Consider the following 19074-nt stretch of genomic DNA (forward strand, 5'->3'; position numbering starts at 1 on the left):
ATTCAGCTGTTACTGGACTGCATCCATTCTGTATTGTAAATGTATAGGACTGTAACACTTACCTGTACATATTCATGTCGAAGTTCTTTGACCCTGACACCGTTCCTCTCAAATGGGACCCTGTACAACTGCTTCATGGTCATGTTGTGCTTTAAGATGCGTCTGATAGTGGAAATGCTTACTCGATTTACGTTGTTGAATACATGCCTATCTGCAAGTATTTGTTGCTGTAGCTGGTGGAGACGGATTGCATTGTTTGCCCTGACTAGGTTCACTATGGCAAGTTCCTGCTGTTGGGTGAACAGGCGTTGGCGTCCACCCCCAGCAGGTCTTCTAGCCGTTAGTTAGTGTTTTCTTTTTTTTTTACAGTACTGAATATACTGTACTTTGCTGTATTTACCATACACAGTACTGAAACATCTCAACACATGATCATGGTATGTTTCACAAAACTACCACTTCTGTTCGAAAAGGAGCATTAGCCACCCTGCAGTACAGTACATATGATACGGTAACGTGATATGGTACAGTACTATAAATACTCTAGATACAGTCTGAGTAGTAGAGAGTTGAAGACATACCTGTTTTCCAGTCGGAATGTCCTTATTATGGATGCAACTGTGAAATGGCTAACATTAGGGTGGACTCTCTGCCCCAGCATCCCTCATAGTCAGGCCATGGTTTATGACATGGTCCACCAAAGTTGCTCTTATGTCATCCCAAATAATGGTCCTTGCATGGCCTCTTCGACCACGTCTTCCTCTCTCTCTCTCTGTCTTCCTCTTCCTCTGCCTCTAGCTCTCCCTGCCTCCATGCTTGCAAAGTTCTCAAAATGGCTTAACTGAGGTCTTTTTGTAGCTGGCTGATTGGTGTTCAGTTTTCTAAGCAAGTATTTTCAGGTGTGTGTCTAAGTACTTTCAATTAACCAATGTGTGTTGTATTTTGAATAGATGTGTTTTCCCAATGGTACACTGAGATTTCATTTTTGAACTAAGTGTCTTATGTATGAAATAGTGTGTAGTGTGCAGGAGCAAGTGTGTTGCAGAAAGGGGCAAGTGTGTTACAGAATTTCAACTAAAGTGCAAAGCAGCGCTTTTGTTTAAGGTATGGTTACACTTTGTTTAAGGTTTAGTAACAACAACTTCAAGTTATGTTACTTTGGTTTAAGCATGTGTCTATAGTGTTCAAGCAATGAGTAAAAACTGTAACTAGATGATCGCAAGCGATCATAAAGGGGTCCATGGCGTGGCGAAGTTGTCCCCGAGCGGGACGCAGAGGCATAAGTCACCAGTAGCGCCCCCTATAGACTGTATTGCACAAAACTTGGTGGGCTTGTAAGGAGTCATCCACAGATTATTATGGTCAAATTTCAAGCAGTTTACTGTGGTGGTTTGTGAGATATAAACATGTAGTGGTTGTGGCACCCCCTACAGGTCGAATTTCACGAAACTTGGCATGATTGCACGCAAGCAATTATAAAGACAGTTGCTAAGTTTCACAAGGATTGGGTGAATACTTCAAAAGTTATAGGCCTTAAAGTCATATGGAATGTTTCCGTGTCACCTGTAGCGCCCCCTATAGACACAATGTCACGCAACTTGATGGGCATGTACACAATATGTTACAGATTGTGTATGCCAAATTTCATGAAGTTAGCTATTGTAGTTTTTGATATTGAAATGTTCCTTTTGTAGTGCCCCCTAGAGACCAAGGGTCACAAAAGCTGGGGTGCTTGTACAGAATCATATTGTTATCAATGATATGAAGTTTGATTAAGTTTGGGTATATACTTCAGAAAATATTAGCTTTGGACTTATACTGCACCACACCGTAAAAATTACAGTTTTTTCCAATTGCTTAAACACAATTTTGCAAACTAGGCTGGTTTTATCAAACTACTAACACTATTCACCAAACCACACACCCAAACTGCAAAATACCTCATATATCCTGCAAAATGAAGCACTGCAACCGAAATCAAATTTTTGCACCAGAGTGAGATCATCATGCCATTATTTTAACATAGGAGAAAACAATGGTGATGCACATGATCAAGAAGAAAAACTGTCTGACAGCTGACCGGACCTGTTCCTGCCACACATGAAGCATAAACACCTCCCCAGAGCATATGCTCTGTTCTTTGTAGAAGCAAGAGAAGCATATGCAAAGAATATGGAGAGAGTAACAATGCAGGGCACAAAGCTGATGCAGTGAAAAATGAGGACACAATGCATAGTGCTGCGTGTGGAGCAAAGCTCTCCATGACGCAGCAGCATACAAATGGCTACATATCTCTCCAGAGTCATTGCTGTCAGAGTGACAGGTGTGACTGCAGTGTACAGAATCAGAGAAATGGTTATAATGATACATAACCACACTTGTATTGAATATTGAAAATAGTTCAAGATCAGCAGGATGTCATACATGAATAACAACAGGCTATCTGACAGCAATGTAACAGCAAATAAGATGTAGCGTGGAGTTGTGTAGAATCACTCCTTTTAAAAAAAAATCACCATGAGCAAAAAATTAATGCCAAGAAAAACCAATACCAGGATCTGCACAAAAATAACCCTGTCGTTTATCTGCCGCTGCACGATACCACCAACCACTGAGTTGTTACCTGCCATATATCAGTTTAAGAAAACACACTAATTCCTGAGGTAAAATGCCAAAACTGTCATTATTAAATATACAATAGAATTAGAATTTAAGTAGCGAAGTCCAGTGAAAGTGCTAAGATGCTGTTATATATACAGTCGTTTCCAAACCATGCATGCTGTAACTAAGACAAATGTCTTCTGCAGAGTTGAGTGCAGTCTTCTTAGAGACATCGGTGTACGACAACTTCATATATAGAGCAACAAACAAAACCACCAATTGAAAGTTGGCTCACCGTGGACGTCATTGCCACTTCCCCTCTCCCTCAGTGGCTCTCCATAGTGGATAGATAGAGTACTGTAGAGACTCTGAAGCAATTTGGTATCTTTTTATCAGTCAGTCCTAAAGAATTACTGATTTTAACCACATAACATAATAATCAAATGATGACATGCACTGACATAACATTATGACTACTGGCAGGAGAAGTAAATGACACTGACCATCTTGTGACAATACATCCCATAGCACAAGGTGTTGACTGGGGTTATAAAGCATCTTCACCTATGCATGCCAGCAAGGGCCCCAGCAGGGTCCCCCATCGATATGCCCTCTTCATCAAAAACCACCTGTCGCTGCCTTAGTAGCAAGTCCCCAATGCAATTCCTATTTGCCTCCATTGTCGTGCACAGTGGTGTAAACTGTTTGCAGAGTTAAATTCTTCGACAGCCAGCCTCCACAAGTACAAAGCTGTTGACCATGTCCTGGCTAGGAACCTCAGTGCTTCCAATATGCAGGCAAGTGAGTGAGGAAGAGTCCAGACTTTCCTTTAGGTTGGATTTTCTCTCCACCTCTGAGACACATGATGTTTTTGCTTTGAGGTGGGCCTTGCTGGTGTTTGTTCAAACAAATTTCACCCACTACATGACCTGAAAGGTCAGGGAGACTATTTGTTTATCCTTGATTTCTATTTCAACCTGGGAATGCGTGATTTGGAGAGGTTCTCAGATGACTTCATCAGACCAAGCCGAGAGCTTCAGAGGATAACACAACAACAATGGTCATCAGCTCAACATAGGGAAGACCACAGAGCTGATGTTGGACTTCTAGTGCAGCAAGAGGGCCTCCACTCCTTTCATCTTAAGGGGGAGGTAGTTTCAACAGCATGTCTGTGTATCTGCAAATATTCTGTGCTGCAAAGCATTCTAAAGATGAGAGTGCTTTCCATTATGCCCAACAGTGTGTAGTTGGTTAGACAAAAATCTGGAAATATGAATGAAGTGTGTGCCATTTGGTGCAAAAGTTTGATTTTCATAATGTTATACGTAGTTTTGGTTGCAGTGTTTCATTTTGCATTACAGCCGAGTTTGCAAAAATGTGTTTTAGCAATTGCAAAAAACTGTAAATACAGCATCCTCTGGGACTTTCATATTTCACTCTGAGACAGCACAATGAAGAGGACGCCTTCTCTTGTCTCCTACTGCTCCAAAGAGAGAAAAAAAAATGTGCTTCTAATGAGCACTCTGCATTGGGACACTTTTTTCAGTAGCACCACAGACCACAAAAAGGCCCAGATCATCCTTGATTATAACAAGAACAAGGGCGGAGGCAACAACCTTGACAAAGTATTGCAAGAAAATAAGAATACATTTTTGACTGATTTGTTGTTTATTACTTTTGTTGCAGGTCACCAGTGTATACAGCTATGAACGGATGACAGCCCCCTGTCAGGGACAAACGGGCTGTCAGTCACACACACACGTTCTTGCTGTTTTTCTGTGTTGTTTATTTTGAAAAGAAGGTCAAAGAAGGAGTTTCTAAAATAAAATGCTGAACTTTGCAAATTATATTTGTTTGCTCTCTTATTTATGAATACAATTGCATCAGTCAATTTTGACCTGGTATTTTGGCTGATGTTTGATATATACCAATCATTTCACATAAATTAGGTTTATTTTCATAAATACAGGTGTAAAAGTTTAAAATTTGTGGTAATGAGTTGTAATGAAGTTAGCTAAAAATATGTAACACATTTTACATTTTACACATCATGCATTATAACCAGTTAAAACAGACTGGGTCAATTTGACCCAAGAGGACAGGTGTGACTATTTGATAGATAGATAGACAGATAGATACTTTTTTTTAGATACTATTAATCCCGAGGGAAATTCGAGCATCCAGTAGCAGTAAACATACATTGAACATGAAATACAAAAGCTATATAAAAAATAGAAAGTGACTAGAAATAAAATGTTTATACAACTATAAACTATAGAAATATAAATATAAAGTGACCTGTTAGAAATATAAATATAAAGTGACCAGTAGAAGTAGAAGTTTTTTTTTTTTTTATATAAATATGAGAGCTACAAATGGGAAAAAAATGAATGAAAATCACAGTCACCAGATGTAGCAGAGGTAGACAGACATGGTAAATGACAGAGTGTCCAGTAAGTAGGCGCAAAAGATTTGTCCATTGTCTATTGTGTCTCCTGCCATCACTGAGAGCTGTTGTACAGCCTGATGGCCAGGGGGACGAAAGAGTTCTTCAGTCTGTTGGTGGAGCAGGATTGAGACAGCAGCCTGCCACTGAACACACTCCTCTGCCTGATGAAGGTGTTGTGCAGAGGGTGGTGGGCGTTGTCCAGTATGGACAGCAGTTTGTCCAGGGTCCTTCTCTCTGCCACTGTCACCAGAGAGTCGACTGTCCAGTCGAGCAGCGTCCCTCTTCTTGCTGCTTCCTCCCCAGCAAACCACAGCATAGAAGAGGACGCTGGCCACCACAGACTGGTAAAACATCTGCAGCAGTTTTTTGCAGACGTTGAAGGACCCCAGCCTTCTCAGGAAGTACAGACGGCTCTGTCCTTTCCTGTGGAGTGTGTCCATTTTTGTTGTCCAGTCCAGCCTGTCGTCCAGCTGCAGCCCCAGATATTTGTAAGTCCGGACCACCTCCACATCGACCCCGTTGATGGACACAGGTTGGAGATGTGATTTCTTCCTTCTGAAGTCCACCACCATCTCCTTGGTCTTGGAGGTGTTCAGCTGCAGATGGTTGGACCTGCACCACCTCATGAAGTCCGCGACCAGGCTCCTGTACTCCTCCTCCCGTCCATCCTTGATACAGCCAACTATCGCAGTGTCATCTGAGTATTTCTGCATGTGGCAGAGCTCAGAGTTGTACTGGAAGTCAGATGTGTACAAGGTGAAGAGGACGGGAGAGAGCACGGTCCCCTGTGGTGCTCCGGTGCTGCTGACCACAGTGTCCGACGTGCAGTCCTTCAGTCTGACGTACTGTGGTCTCTCTGTGAGGTAGTCTGTAATCCATCTCACCAGGTGTGAGTCCACCCTCATCTCTGTCAGCTTGTCTCTCAGCAGGAAGGGCCGGATGGTGTTGAAGGCGCTGGAAAAATCAAAAAACATGATTCTCACAGCACCGCTCTCCTTATCCAGATGAGAGTAAGCCCTGTGTAACAGATAGAGGATGGCATCCTCCACGCCCACCTTCTCCTAGTATCCAAACTGCAGTGGATCCTGTGCGTGGTGGATCTGGGGTCCGAGGAGATGGAGCAGCAGCCGTTCAAAAGTCTTCATGATGTGGGATGTTAATGCAACTGGTTTTTTTGCTGCCATTAAAAAAATAAAAAAAGTTTCCAAACAATTTCCTGACTGAACACTGACATATACCTGTCATAATGGATCATCATATATGTCTCTGATCATAAGCATAGTGATTTTTTTTTCTACTTAAAAATTTGTCATTTTATATAAATTAAGTCATACCATAAATTACAAAAATAAATGTAAAATATATATTAATGTGTTGGAAACAAGTTCACTAAAAAGGTGAAACACAAGAAAAAAAAAACTTAAAGGTAAGTAAAGACGAAACAACATGATGGTTAATGAATCTCTGAGGTGCTTTGGGCCCAAAAGAAATTATTTGTGTCTTCATAGTATGCTTGGAGATTGACATATTGTTTTATACAGCTTCATGGATGAAACTACTGAAGTGATGTAAATATGTATGTTATACATTTCAGAGCAGAAAGTGTGTAAATGTTTATATTTAAAGTTCATCATGAGAGCGATAATGATCTCTAATGAAAATCATTGAAATTTGAAAAATCACTGTATCTTAGTGTCGTGACTAGGAGGAGGGGAATGACTTGTTAATTCATTCATTCATTCATCTTCTATACCCGTTTAGTCCTGTTAAGGGTCACGGGGGTCTGCTGGAGCCTATCCCAGCTGTCATCGGGCGAGAGGCAGGGGTACACCCTGGACAGGTCGCCAGTCCATCGCAGGGCCACACACAGAGACAGACAACCATTCACACTCACATACACACCTACGGCCAATTTAGAATCACCAATTAACCTAATGAGCATGTCTTTGGATGGTGGGAGGAAGCCGGAGTACCCGGAGAGAACCCATGCAGACACAGGGAGAACATGCAAACTCCACACAGAAAGGCCAGCCGGCCCATGGATTCGAACCGCCCGACTTGTTAATTGACATGGTTAAAACAAATCTTGTTTGTCTGCAAAAAAATGATTGTATTGCCACATATCTCAATGGGTAGAAATTATTTTGAAAATGTTTATTAAATATCGAAATTATCATTTAAATAATGGCCAATATGTCAAACTTGTTAAACAGTCAAAAAGCTCTAAATTACATTACTTAAACACATCAGACCAGAGAACTCATTTGATAGTGTCTTTCTTGTGTTGTGGTATTCCTACGCTATTCATACAGTATCATCAAGCAAAAAGCATTATCATCATATAGCATTATCTGCACAGAGATAAAGTTTCAGAAAGTTTGTTATTTGTCTCTGTCAATGCAATGTTCCATTTTATCATTTGTGGAGAAACAGCAGATTCAAATCAGCGGAATAAATACAGTAACAATTAATAAAGAATAAAAATAAATGCAAATTCCTTCCAAAGTCATAATTGTGCTTTTATGATAACTTTATAAATGACACTTTTTCCTCAGCACTGACTCTACAGCCTTTTGAGTTCAACATCAACAATGTGCATGTGACTGACAAACACTGTGGGGAGGAATTTGTCAAATCAAATTTCTTTTATGAGAGAAAAGTGAATTTTTCAGTGCGCGAAAAAAACTGTCATCTCTGAGACCATAAATGAGAGGACTCAGACATCTTGGAATAATATAAAACACAAAGTAGTTAAAGTACCTGACATTTATAAATAACCTGAAATCAATCTGAAGAACAGCAGATTCTATGAATGGACACCACAGCTGGATGAGACAGAGCAGCAACTGGAAAGCATGAAGAAGCACTGTCCTGAGCCCTTTCTGTGTTGACTTTTTATTCTCTCCTGATGCAGCTTTGGCCACTTTCATTATTTTAACATAGGAGAAAACGATAATGATGCACATGATCAAGAAGTAAAACTGAGTGATAGCTGACCGAATATGATCCTGCCACGGGTAAAGCATAAACACCTCCACAGAGCATATTCTCTCTTCTCTGTAGTAGCTATGAGGGGCAGATGCAAAAAAGGAGAAGAGAATAGCAATGCAGGGTAAAGAGCTGATGCAGTGAATAATGATGATACAGTTCTTTGTGCTGTGTGTAGAGCACAACTCTGCATGACGCAGTGGCATACAAATGGCCACATATCGCTCCAGAGTCATTGCTGTCAGAGTGATAGGTGTGACTGTAAAATACAGTAATGCCAGAAAGGAGATAAGGATACACACCCATACCGTCACTTGTAAATGAAAATGGGTCAAGATCAGCAGCAAATCAGATATGAATAACAACAGGCTATCTGACAGCAATGTAACAGCAAATAAGACATAGCGTGCAGTTGTGTGGAAACACTCCTTCTTAAAATAGGTCACAATGAGAAACAAGTTGATGCAAAGAAACACCAACACCAACACCTCTGCAAAAATCAGCCTGACATTTCCAGACAAGAAATCATCATAAACCAGTGAGCTATTCGCAGCCATGCACTTTATCCTGATAAAAGTTTTTAAGCAAATAAACACAGACGTACAGTAAAATGTCATCACAAATGGATAAAAGTAATATTTGAGTGCTAAAGAGCTGGTTTGATTACAGCAGGTTACAAACCCTTCATGTTTATTCAAAGACAAACGTCCCCGCTGCGCTCTGTGCAGTCTACTGAGGGACAGCGGTGGATGAAGGCTTTAAATATACAATATCCATACATGAGACCACACCACTACTGCTACTGCTACTGTTACTCCACCCAACAAGAATTTTTTCTAACCATTTTTTCACATAAGCAATTTGTAACAAACTTTTGTCCTAATGACATATAATATTTATCCAGCATTGTAACTTACACCAAAAACACAATCCAGGGTGTTTTTATGTTTTAATTGCTAATTTTACATTACACTGATCATACACTGATCAGGCATAACATTATGACCAACTGTCTAATACCTATGTGATGATGGATTTGGATTGTAAATCAGCTATTTGGCTTTCTAAATCTTGAATTTCAGATTTGGAATCAGGGGCTGCTTGGGATGCAATGTCTTCCTCCTCACATGGCAAATAGAGATCTGTACAATAAGTGCCCACTTTCTGTTTTGAGACACTGAAGTACTGTTTCATGGGAGAGGCTTTGGAGGCCCGATTGTCTTCTGCTGTATGGAGTTACAGAAGAAGTTTTGGAAAAGTGAGTCGGTCCTTTTTGGTTTTGTTCTAGCAGAGGTTCGGATATGTCAAGGTTGTCTGTAAGACACACCACCTTGAAACTGTTGGAGATAAACTTTAGGGTTTCTCACCCTTATCTTGCATTGTATTTAGGCACTTTGCAAAGAGATTATCTCCATCTTCAGCAGTACCACATGCAGAATCCAGGATCTCCAAATACATGTCAGGAGAGATTTAGGTGTCAGGTGCTTTCAAGACGTTTCTGTGACTTTGTGTTTTAAAGCAGGGGTGCCTGCCTCGTAATCCTCAGCTTCACCGATAATTGAAAGTTCTTCCAGCTTCAATAGGTACTGTACAGCTGTGCCACACAGAGAATACAATAATACAATCCTTCCAAAGTATTAACTGTGCTTGTATAAAAACTATAGCCTGTAAACTATCAACCATGCCAATGTGTGCACTAAGCTAAGCTAACAGCAGTAGCAATTCTGCTGATTCAGTGTCTCCTCCATGTTCTCTGTTGAGATGGTGATTTTGTGACAGCCACATCAACCTACAGTCTCAAGACCCATCGGCACTGGCCTTTTGAGTTCAACATCAGCAATGTGCATGTGACTGACAAACACCGTGGGGAGGAATTTGTAAAATCAAATTTCTTTTATGAGAGAGAAGACAGTCTTTCAGTGCCAGTTTCGATCGTACTGTGACAACTCAGCTTTTTGTTTACAGTTAACTTGTCCCGAATTGGAGAAAAGCATATCACAGGTGTAAAATTAACATGTTAACAAATGTTTAGCTTTGACATTTTGTGTCACCCGAAGGCCGAATACACATCAGAGACTGTAAATTTTACACTGAAAGATATCTGAGAGTTGGAAGTTGCTCTGACGCGTGTGTGTGCATGTTTGTGAGTGTCTGGGCGAGTATGCATGTGTATATGTGTGTGGATGTGTGCGTGTGTGTTCCTCTGTGTGCTTGAGTGTGTATACGTGTGGGTGCGTGTATATGTGTGTATGCGTGTATGTGAGTATGTATAAGTGTGTGTGTGTGTGTGTGCACGTGTGTGTGTGTGTGGGGGGGGGGATTCCTGTAATTTATTCTCATCAGGATGTCCAATCATCTCTATAAACAGAACATTTCCAACTAATCCAAATCGCTGTAGCGAGATCACAGATGAGATCATATTTTTCCAATTCTACTTTCTCTTCACTGGCTGCCAATAAAATCCATAATTTAAAAATTTCTGTCTCACCTGTAATGGCCAAGGTACATCTTATCTTAAAGACCAGGTAGTGCCATATTATCACATTAGATTGCTACACTTTCAAAGTGCAGGCCTACTGGCGGTTCCTAAGGCAGCTTGGCCTTCCGGATACTGAGCTAAATTGCCAGCTTTGTCTGTTTGGTGGCAAGTTCAGATGCAACCTCTCAAGAACACAGTAGTAAAGAAGATATGTAATGCTGGCCACCACAGAAAGGTAAAACATCCATAGCAGCTTTGTGTGTCAGTGTTGTCTGACCGCCCGGGTATGCTGTTAAGTTATACCCAGACAATTATGAAAATAGAACACAGTATAAATAATGCAACACTCTATCTCAAGTTTAATTTCAGTTCCAGTTATGTGTTCCAGTTCAATTCGAGAAAATTATATTTAGTCACTGCAGTCCAAGACAAATTTATAAAAGGTCCTTTTTCAGTTCAAGGAAAAAACAATCTAAAACTTGCACCGCTCTGGCATAGACTCTACCAAGAGTCCATGTACACATTGTGTCCTCTCACTGACACGATAAAGATGAAAAGATTTACCCTGACTTGTTGTTTATTTTTTCTGTATTCTGTAACAGATATAAATTATTCTACTCATGTAAATCAAATCAACAAGTTTCTGCTGTTTCTTTGAATATTTTTTGTTACCTTTAGGCCAAGGTAGCGCCACCCATAGTGACTATATTATTACTTACTGAGGAGCTTTTGGGCCCAAGAAAATAACTTGTGTCTTATAGCATGCTTGGAGTTTGACTGTTTTGTTTCCTCTGTTTTCACAGATAAAACTACTGAAGTGATGTAAAGATGTATGTTATACATTTCAGAGTAGAGAGTATGTAAATGTTTATGTTTAAAGTTCACCATGAGAGGATTGTCAACAGTCTCTATGAGTCTGTCAAATGTGAAAATCACCACAGCTTAGTGTAGTGACTAGGAAGAATGGAATGACTTGCTAATTAACACGGTAAATCTTGTCGGTTTATTCCATACAAAATGTAATTTATTGTCAAACATCTCTAAGGGTAGAAATTATTTTGACGATTTACTTTCTCAAAAAAAATGTTTATTTAGTGTTTAAATTATCATTCACATAATGGACAGTATTTAAAACTTATTAACCAGTCAAAAAGCTATAAATTAGGTTATTTAAACCCATCAGATCAGAGAACTCATTTGATAGTGTCTCTCTTGTGTTGTGGTGATATTCATACAGTATTCATACAGTATCATAAATCAAATAGGTGCACTTTCTTGCATTATCTGCAAAGAGGTAAAGTTTCACAAAGTTTGTGTTTCACTATCAATGTACTTGCCCATTTTATCATTTGTGCAGGGACATCAGATAAGACTCAACTGAATTAACACCATTAATAGAACAAAATAAACACTGCTTTTTCCTTCCAAAGCCATAACTGTGCTTGTGTAAAAACTATAGCCTGTAAACTATCAATCATACCAATGTGTGCACTAAGCTAAGCTTACAGCAGTAGCAGTTCTACTTGACATTGTGGTTTTGTGACAGCCATATCAACCTGGAGCCTCAAGACCCGTGATCACCGGCCTTTTGAGTTCAACATCAACAATGTGGATGTGACTGACGAACACTGTGGGGAGGAATTTGTCAAATCAAATTTCTTTTATGAGAGAGAAGAGAATTTTTCAGTACACTAAAAAAAATTTCATCTCTGAGACCATAAATGAGAGGACTCAGACATCTTGGAGCAATATAAAACACAATGTAATTAAAGTACCTGAAATGTTCAAACAACCGAAAATTAATCTCAAATATAGCCGCTTCTATGAATGGACACCACAGCTGGATGAGACAGAGCAGCAGCTGGAAAGCATGAAGGAGCACTGTCCTGAGCCCTTTCTGTGTTGACTTTTTATTCTCTCCTGATGCAGCTTTGGCCACTTTCATTATTTTAACATAGGAGAAAACGATAATGATGCACATGATCAAGAAGTAAAATTGACTGATAGCTGACCGAAAATGATCCTGCCACGGGTAAAGCATAAACACCTCCACAGAGCATATTCTCTGTTTTTTGTAGTAGCTATGAGGGGCATATGCAAAGAAGGAGAGGAGAATAATAATGAAGGGTATAGAGCTGATGCAGTGAATGATGATAATACAGTTCTTTGTGCTGCGTGTGGAGCACAACTCTGCATGACGCAGTGGCATACAAATGGCCACATATCGCTCCAGAGTCATTGCTGACAGAGTGACAGGTGTGACTGTAACATACAGAAAAGATATGAAAAAGATAATGATACACAACCACACCTGTAATTCATAACGCAAATGAGTCAAGAAGAGCAGGATGTTGGACAAGAATAACAACATGCTATCTGACAGCAATGTAACAGCAAATAAGATGTAGCGTGTAGTTGTATAGAAACACTCCTTAAAATAGGTCACAATGAGCAACAAGTTGATGCAAAGAAAAAACAACATCAGGACCTGCGCAAAAACTATCTTGACTTTCGCCTCAATGTAGACAATGTAACTCAGTGAGCTGTTGGGATCCATGTGCTTTTTTTTTGAGAAATGTTTTTAAGCAAATAATCAGGAAATATAATAAAATGTCATCACAACATGATAAAATTAATATTTGATTTGATTACAGCAGTTCACAAACCCTTCATGTTGATTCAAAGACAAACGTCCCCTGCTGAGCTCTGTGCAGTCTACTGAGGGACAGCGGTGCATGAAGGCTTTAAATATACAATATCCACACATGAGACCACACCACTACTGCTACTGTTACTCCGCCCAACTAGACTTTTTTCTAACCGTTTTTTCACATAAGCAATTTGTAACAAACTTTATCATACACTGATCAGGCATAACATAATGACCACCTGTCTAATACCTGTGTGATGATGGATTTGGATTGTAGATCAGCTATTTGGCTTTCTAAATCTTGAATTTCAGATTTGGAATCAGGGGCTGCTTGGGATGCAACGTCTTCCTCCTCACATGGCAAATAGAGATCTTTACAATAAGTGCCCACTTTCTGTTTTGAGACACTGAAGTACTGTTTCATGGGAGAGGCTTTGGAGGCCCGATTGTCTTCTGCTGTACGGAGTTACAGAAGAAGTTTTGCAAAAGTGAGTGGGTTCTGTTTCTTTTGTTCCAGCAGAGGTTCAGATATGTCAGGGTTGTCTGCAGACACACCACCTTGAAACTGTTGAAGATAAACTTTAGGGTTTCTCAGCCTTGTCTTGCATTGTATTTAGACACTTTGCAAAGAGATAATTTCCATCTTCAACAGTACCACATGCAGAATCCAGGATCTCCAAATACATGTCAGGGAGATTCAGATGGCTGGTGCTTCACTATGTCAATAATACGTGACAAGCGGCTTTCAAGACGTATCTGTGACTTATATGTTTGACTGTTTTTGTGTTTTTGAGGAGGGATGATCATGAATCAATGGAAATACTGTTATCTGGTCTGTGGTTAATATCTGTTTTGGCCACTCCTGACTGGCTCACCAATGGTCATGCAAAAGGATAATTAATGCTGCTAGTCATGAAATATCAATAAAGTTCATTCCCCCTTTTGGGGGATATTACCAACTAGATTGGTAATATCTGGTTTAGAAAATCTAATTGGGCTATTAAGGTTTAGTTTTGATGGTATCCCTCTTCATATAGTTTTCATGCAGCATCATAAAGCAAATAGGTGTAAAGCACTGTCTTGGATTATCTGCAAAAAGGTTAAGTTTCAGAAAGTTTGTGTATCACTATCAATACAATTGTCCTGTGGCAGTTTCCCCTGCCACTGGTACTACACCAGCACGCCACACCATCATTCATTACACAGACCACATGTTAGCCAGGTAGCATGCTATTGTTATTTTGGTGGCTGCACACACAGAGCTACATTTAACATCCAAGTAAGTTTCCTGTGCTATTTATGACTTATGACTTAAGTCAAGTAGTTCTTCCTCAGCTTCTCTGCCATCAACAGCACTAACTATAAGTGAATTAGGGAGTTTTGAGTGGCTTGCTTGAACTACTGTACTTCCGTCATGAATCAATGGAAATACCGTTATGTGGTCTCTGGTTAATAATTTTATATCTGTTTTGGCCACTCCTGGCTGGCTCGCCAATGGTCATGCAAAAGAATAATTCGATTTTTTTCCTATTGCTAAAACACAGTTTTCCAAACTAGGGTTGTTTTTATTAAAATACTTAACACAATTCACAAAACCACATACCCAAACTGCAAAATACCTCATATACGTATACCATAAGAAGGAATACTGCAAACAAAACTACATATGGCATTATTAAAATCAAACTTTTGAACCAAATGACACACACTTCATTCATATTACAAGATTTTTGTCTAACTAACTACACACTGTTGGGCATAATGAAAAGCACTCATCTGTATGCTTTGCTGCACAGAAATATTTGCAGATACACACACATGCTGTTGAAACATTTCTTTTTTTTTCATTTTTCACCAAACATATGCACAGTAGATATATTTACATTGCAGTGAACAAAAATATGCTCACAAAAAGCAGTCAACTGAAAAACAAAATTGCTGAAAAAATGTACAGAAAAAAAATATATTACAGTTTTTGCCTGTTGCTTGAACACGTTTGGAAAAAATTTGGCTCATTGTGTCCAAACTCTTCACACAAGCAAATAAGACACAACACTGGGAAATAAACCATTCACATCAATGTCAAACTGAAACTCTGCTATTAAAACCTAACAATCCTTTGTCAAAATGTCACTCTGGTGACAAAATGATACCCACTTGCATCATATGAATCCACAGTCAGATCAGTAGCAACACACTAGTCTGCTTTACATAAAACACTGCAGTCTTTTGTTTTCACTGTTTTTATTCAGTTCCATAGAAGAAAAGTTTTCACAACAACCAAAAAGTGAAATACTCAATTCAAAATCATTACATTATCGTAGTGTATTTTACAGTACAGTAAATTCAGTTAAAGTAAAAATAAAACAAACAATACCCTACGGTAGTATCGGGGAAAATATCCCCTTGTTTGCCGAATCCATCCCTGGATTGACCTTACCTCAGTGTCTCCGCAGGCCAGTTCCATTGCCTGCAGAAGAGGGATACGGGCATGTGGTTGGCGGTCATATACGTGCCATCTCCAAGCGGAAAAAAATTCCTCTATAGGACTTAGAAATGGCGAGTAAGGGGGCAAGTACACAACTTCAAATTGATCATGGTTGGTGAACCAGTTCTGGACCAGAGCAGCCCGATGGAAACTAACATTATCCCAGACAACAACAAACCTGGGCTGCTCTGGTCTACCCTGTACAACTGCATCATGAAGTGCATCTAGAAATGTGATTATGTGTTGGGCATTATAGGGACCCAGTTTGGCATGATGGTGCAGTAGCCCTCGAAGACTTATGGCGGTGTGCACAATTGCCCTTTGGCCAATTATATTACGTCCCCGTCGACTGTTTTTGCTAAGGTTGAATCCAGCCTCGTCAATGTAAATGCATTCATGAGGCTGGGTAGCTCCATCCATGTCCAAGATTCTCTGTAACAAAAAATACATATTGTGGATGGCTTTACTCAAAGTACACAACTACACTACTACACATACAGAACCGCCCCACCCCACCACACAGGTACCTGTGTAGCTTTCTGGATGTATCTATGTGGTACTGATCCAGTGGTACATATTCAGCTGTTACTGGACTGCATCCATTCTGTATTGTAAATGTATAGGACTGTAACACTTACCTGTACATATTCATGTTGAAGTTCTTTGACCCTGACACTGTTCCTCTCAAATGGGACCCTGTACAACTGCTTCATGGTCATGTTGTGCTTTACCAAGATGTGTCTGATAGTGGTAATGCTTACTCAATTTACGTTGTTGAATACTTGCCTATCTGCAAGTATTTGTTGCTGTAGCTGGTGGAGACGGATTGCATTGTTTGTTCTGACTAGGTTCACTATGGCAAGTTCCTGCTGTTGGGTGAACAGGCGTTGGCGTCCACCCCCAGTAGGTCTTCTAGCCATTCTGTAGAAAAATGCAACCACAAATTGTTATTGTTTGCTTCTTTTTTTTTTACAGTACTGAATATACTGTACTTTACTGTATTTACCATACACAGTACTGAAACATCTCAACACATTATCACAGTATGTTTCACAAAACTACCACTTTTGTTCGAAAAGGAGCATTAGCCACCCTGCAATACAATATATGTGACACAGTAACATGATATGGCACAGTACTGTAAATACTCTAGATACAGTCTGAGTAGAGTAGAGAGTTGAAGACATACCTGTTTTCCAGTCAGAACGTCCTTATTATGGATGAAACTGAAACAGCTTAGATTAGGGTGGACTCTCTGCCCCAGCATCCCTCATAGTCAGGCCATGGTTTATGACATGGTCCACCAAAGTTGCTCTTATGTCATCCCAAATAATGGTCCTTGCATGGCCTCTTCGACCACGTCTTCCTCTCTCTCTCTCTGTCTTCCTCTTCCTCTGCCTCTAGCTCTCCCTGCCTCCATGCTTGCAAAGTTCTCAAAATGGCTTAACTGAGGTCTTTTTGTAGCTGGCTGATTGGTGTTCAGTTTTCTAAGCAAGTATTTTCAGGTGTGTGTCTAAGTACTTTCAATTAACCAATGTGTGTTGTATTTTGAATAGATGTGTTTTCCCAATGGTACACTGAGATTTCATTTTTGAACTAAGTGTCTTATGTATGAAATAGTGTTTAGTGTGCAGGAGCAAGTGTGTTGCAGAAAGGGGCAAGTGTGTTACAGAATTTCAACTAAAGTGCAAAGCAGCGCTTTTGTTTAAGGTATGGTTACACTTTGTTTAAGGTATAGTAACAACAACTTCAAGTTGTGTTACTTTGGTATAAGCATGTGCCTATAGTGTTCAAGCAATGGGTAAAAACTGTAACTAGATGATCGCAAGCGAGAGGCATAAGTCACCAGTAGCGCCCCTATAGACTGTATTGCACAAAACTTGGTGGGCTTGTAAGGGGGCGGCTGTGGCTCAGTAGGTAGAGCGGGTTGTCCACGAACCAGAGGGTTAGCGGTTCGATCCCCGGAATGTGCCACATGCCAAAGTGTCCTTGAGCAAGACACTGAACCCCCAGTTGCTCCCAGTGCGTGGCACTGGTGTGTGAATGTGTGTGTGTTTGTGTGAGCGAATGGGTAGATGTGTCTATGACTGTAAAGCGCTTTGAGTACCAATAGGTACCAATAGGTAGAAAAGCGCTATATAAAAGCAAGGCCATTTACCATTTGTAAGGAGTCATCCACAGATGATTATGGTCAAATTTCAAGCAGTTTACTGTGGTGGTTTGTGAGATATAAACATGAAGTGGTTGTGGCGCCCCCTACAGGTCGAATTTCACGAAACTTGGCATGATTGCACGCAAGCAATTATAAAGACAGTTGTTTTCACAGTTTCACAAGGATTGGGTGAATACTTCAAAAGTTATAGGCCTTAAAGTCATATGGAATGTTTCCATGTCACCTGTAGCGCCCCCTATAGACACAATGTCACGCAACTTGATGGGTGCGTACACAATATGTTACAGATTGTGTATGCCAAATTTCATGAAGTTAGCTATTGCAGTTTTTGATATTGAAATGTTCCTTTTGTAGCGCCCCCTAGAGACCAAGGGTCACAAAAGCTGGGGTGCTTGTACAGAATCATATTGTTATCAATGATATGAAGTTTGATTAAGTTTGGGTGTATACTTCACAAAATATTAGCTTTGGACTTATACTGCACCACACCGTAAAAATTACAGTTTTTTCCAATTGCTTAAACACAATTTTGCAAACTAGGCTGGTTTTATCAAACTACTAACACTATTCACCAAACCACACACCCAAACTGCAAAATACCTCATATATCCCGCAAAATGAAGCACTGCAACCGAAATCAAATTTTTGCACCAGATGGCACACACTTCATTCGTATTACAGATTTTTGTCTAACCAACTACACACTGTTGGGCATAATGAAAAGCACTCTCATCTTCAGTATGCTTTGCCATAATACTAACATATTTCAAATTGTAGAGAATTCTTCAGATTGTTCACATGCACAGAAATATTTGCAGATACACACACGTGCTATTGAAATATTTATTTTTTTATTTTTCACCAAACAAGTCAGTGCAACATATGCACAGCAGATATATTTACATTGGAGTGAACTAAAATATGCTCACAAAACAGTAAGCTGAAAAATACAACTGCAGAAAAAATGTGCGAAAAAAATAAAAAAATAAATAAAGAGGAAAGCAAAATAATTAGACAGCATCCTGCCGGACAGCTGGGTCTGGCCACAAAGCCTCGTCCACATCACATTCTAACCCTCCCTCTTCCTCTTCCTCTCTCAGCAATGTCTTCCATTGTTGTTGTAAAAGAAAAAAACGATGCTCACCTGTGGTCTTTTATTGCTTACTTCCTGATTGAAGTGTTACAGTTTTTCTCAATTGCTAAAACACAATTTCTGAAACCTTGCTCCATTTTCTCAAAACCTTAA

The 19074-nt window shown here is 39.8% G+C and overlaps 2 protein-coding genes and 1 pseudogene across 3 annotated transcripts; all 3 read right to left on the reverse strand.

Moving 5' to 3' along the window:
* Window positions 1-2004: 2004 nt before the first annotated feature.
* LOC311497858 (odorant receptor 131-2-like) lies at window positions 2005-2519 on the reverse strand (annotated as a pseudogene). The gene has a single exon. The product of its transcript is annotated as an odorant receptor 131-2-like (transcript).
* Window positions 2520-7605: 5086 nt separating this feature from the next.
* LOC311498076 (odorant receptor 131-2-like) lies at window positions 7606-8595 on the reverse strand (the record flags this gene model as incomplete). The annotated part of the gene is made up of 1 exon (XM_084558515.1): window positions 7606-8595. One exon carries the CDS (start codon window positions 8593-8595, stop codon window positions 7681-7683), a length of 915 nt encoding a protein of 304 aa, XP_084414641.1. The 3' UTR covers window positions 7606-7680.
* Window positions 8596-12162: 3567 nt separating this feature from the next.
* Window positions 12163-13074, reverse strand: LOC311497861 (odorant receptor 131-2-like; the record flags this gene model as incomplete). Its single annotated transcript, XM_084558224.1, has 1 exon — window positions 12163-13074. The coding sequence occupies one exon, from the start codon at window positions 13072-13074 to the stop codon at window positions 12163-12165; it is 912 nt and encodes a 303-aa protein (XP_084414350.1).
* Between the last annotated feature and the right edge of the window lie 6000 nt (window positions 13075-19074).

Source organism: Chelon labrosus, assembly GCF_963514085.1.
Source record: "Chelon labrosus genome assembly, chromosome: 13".
NCBI classification, from domain to species: Eukaryota; Metazoa; Chordata; class Actinopteri; order Mugiliformes; family Mugilidae; genus Chelon; species Chelon labrosus.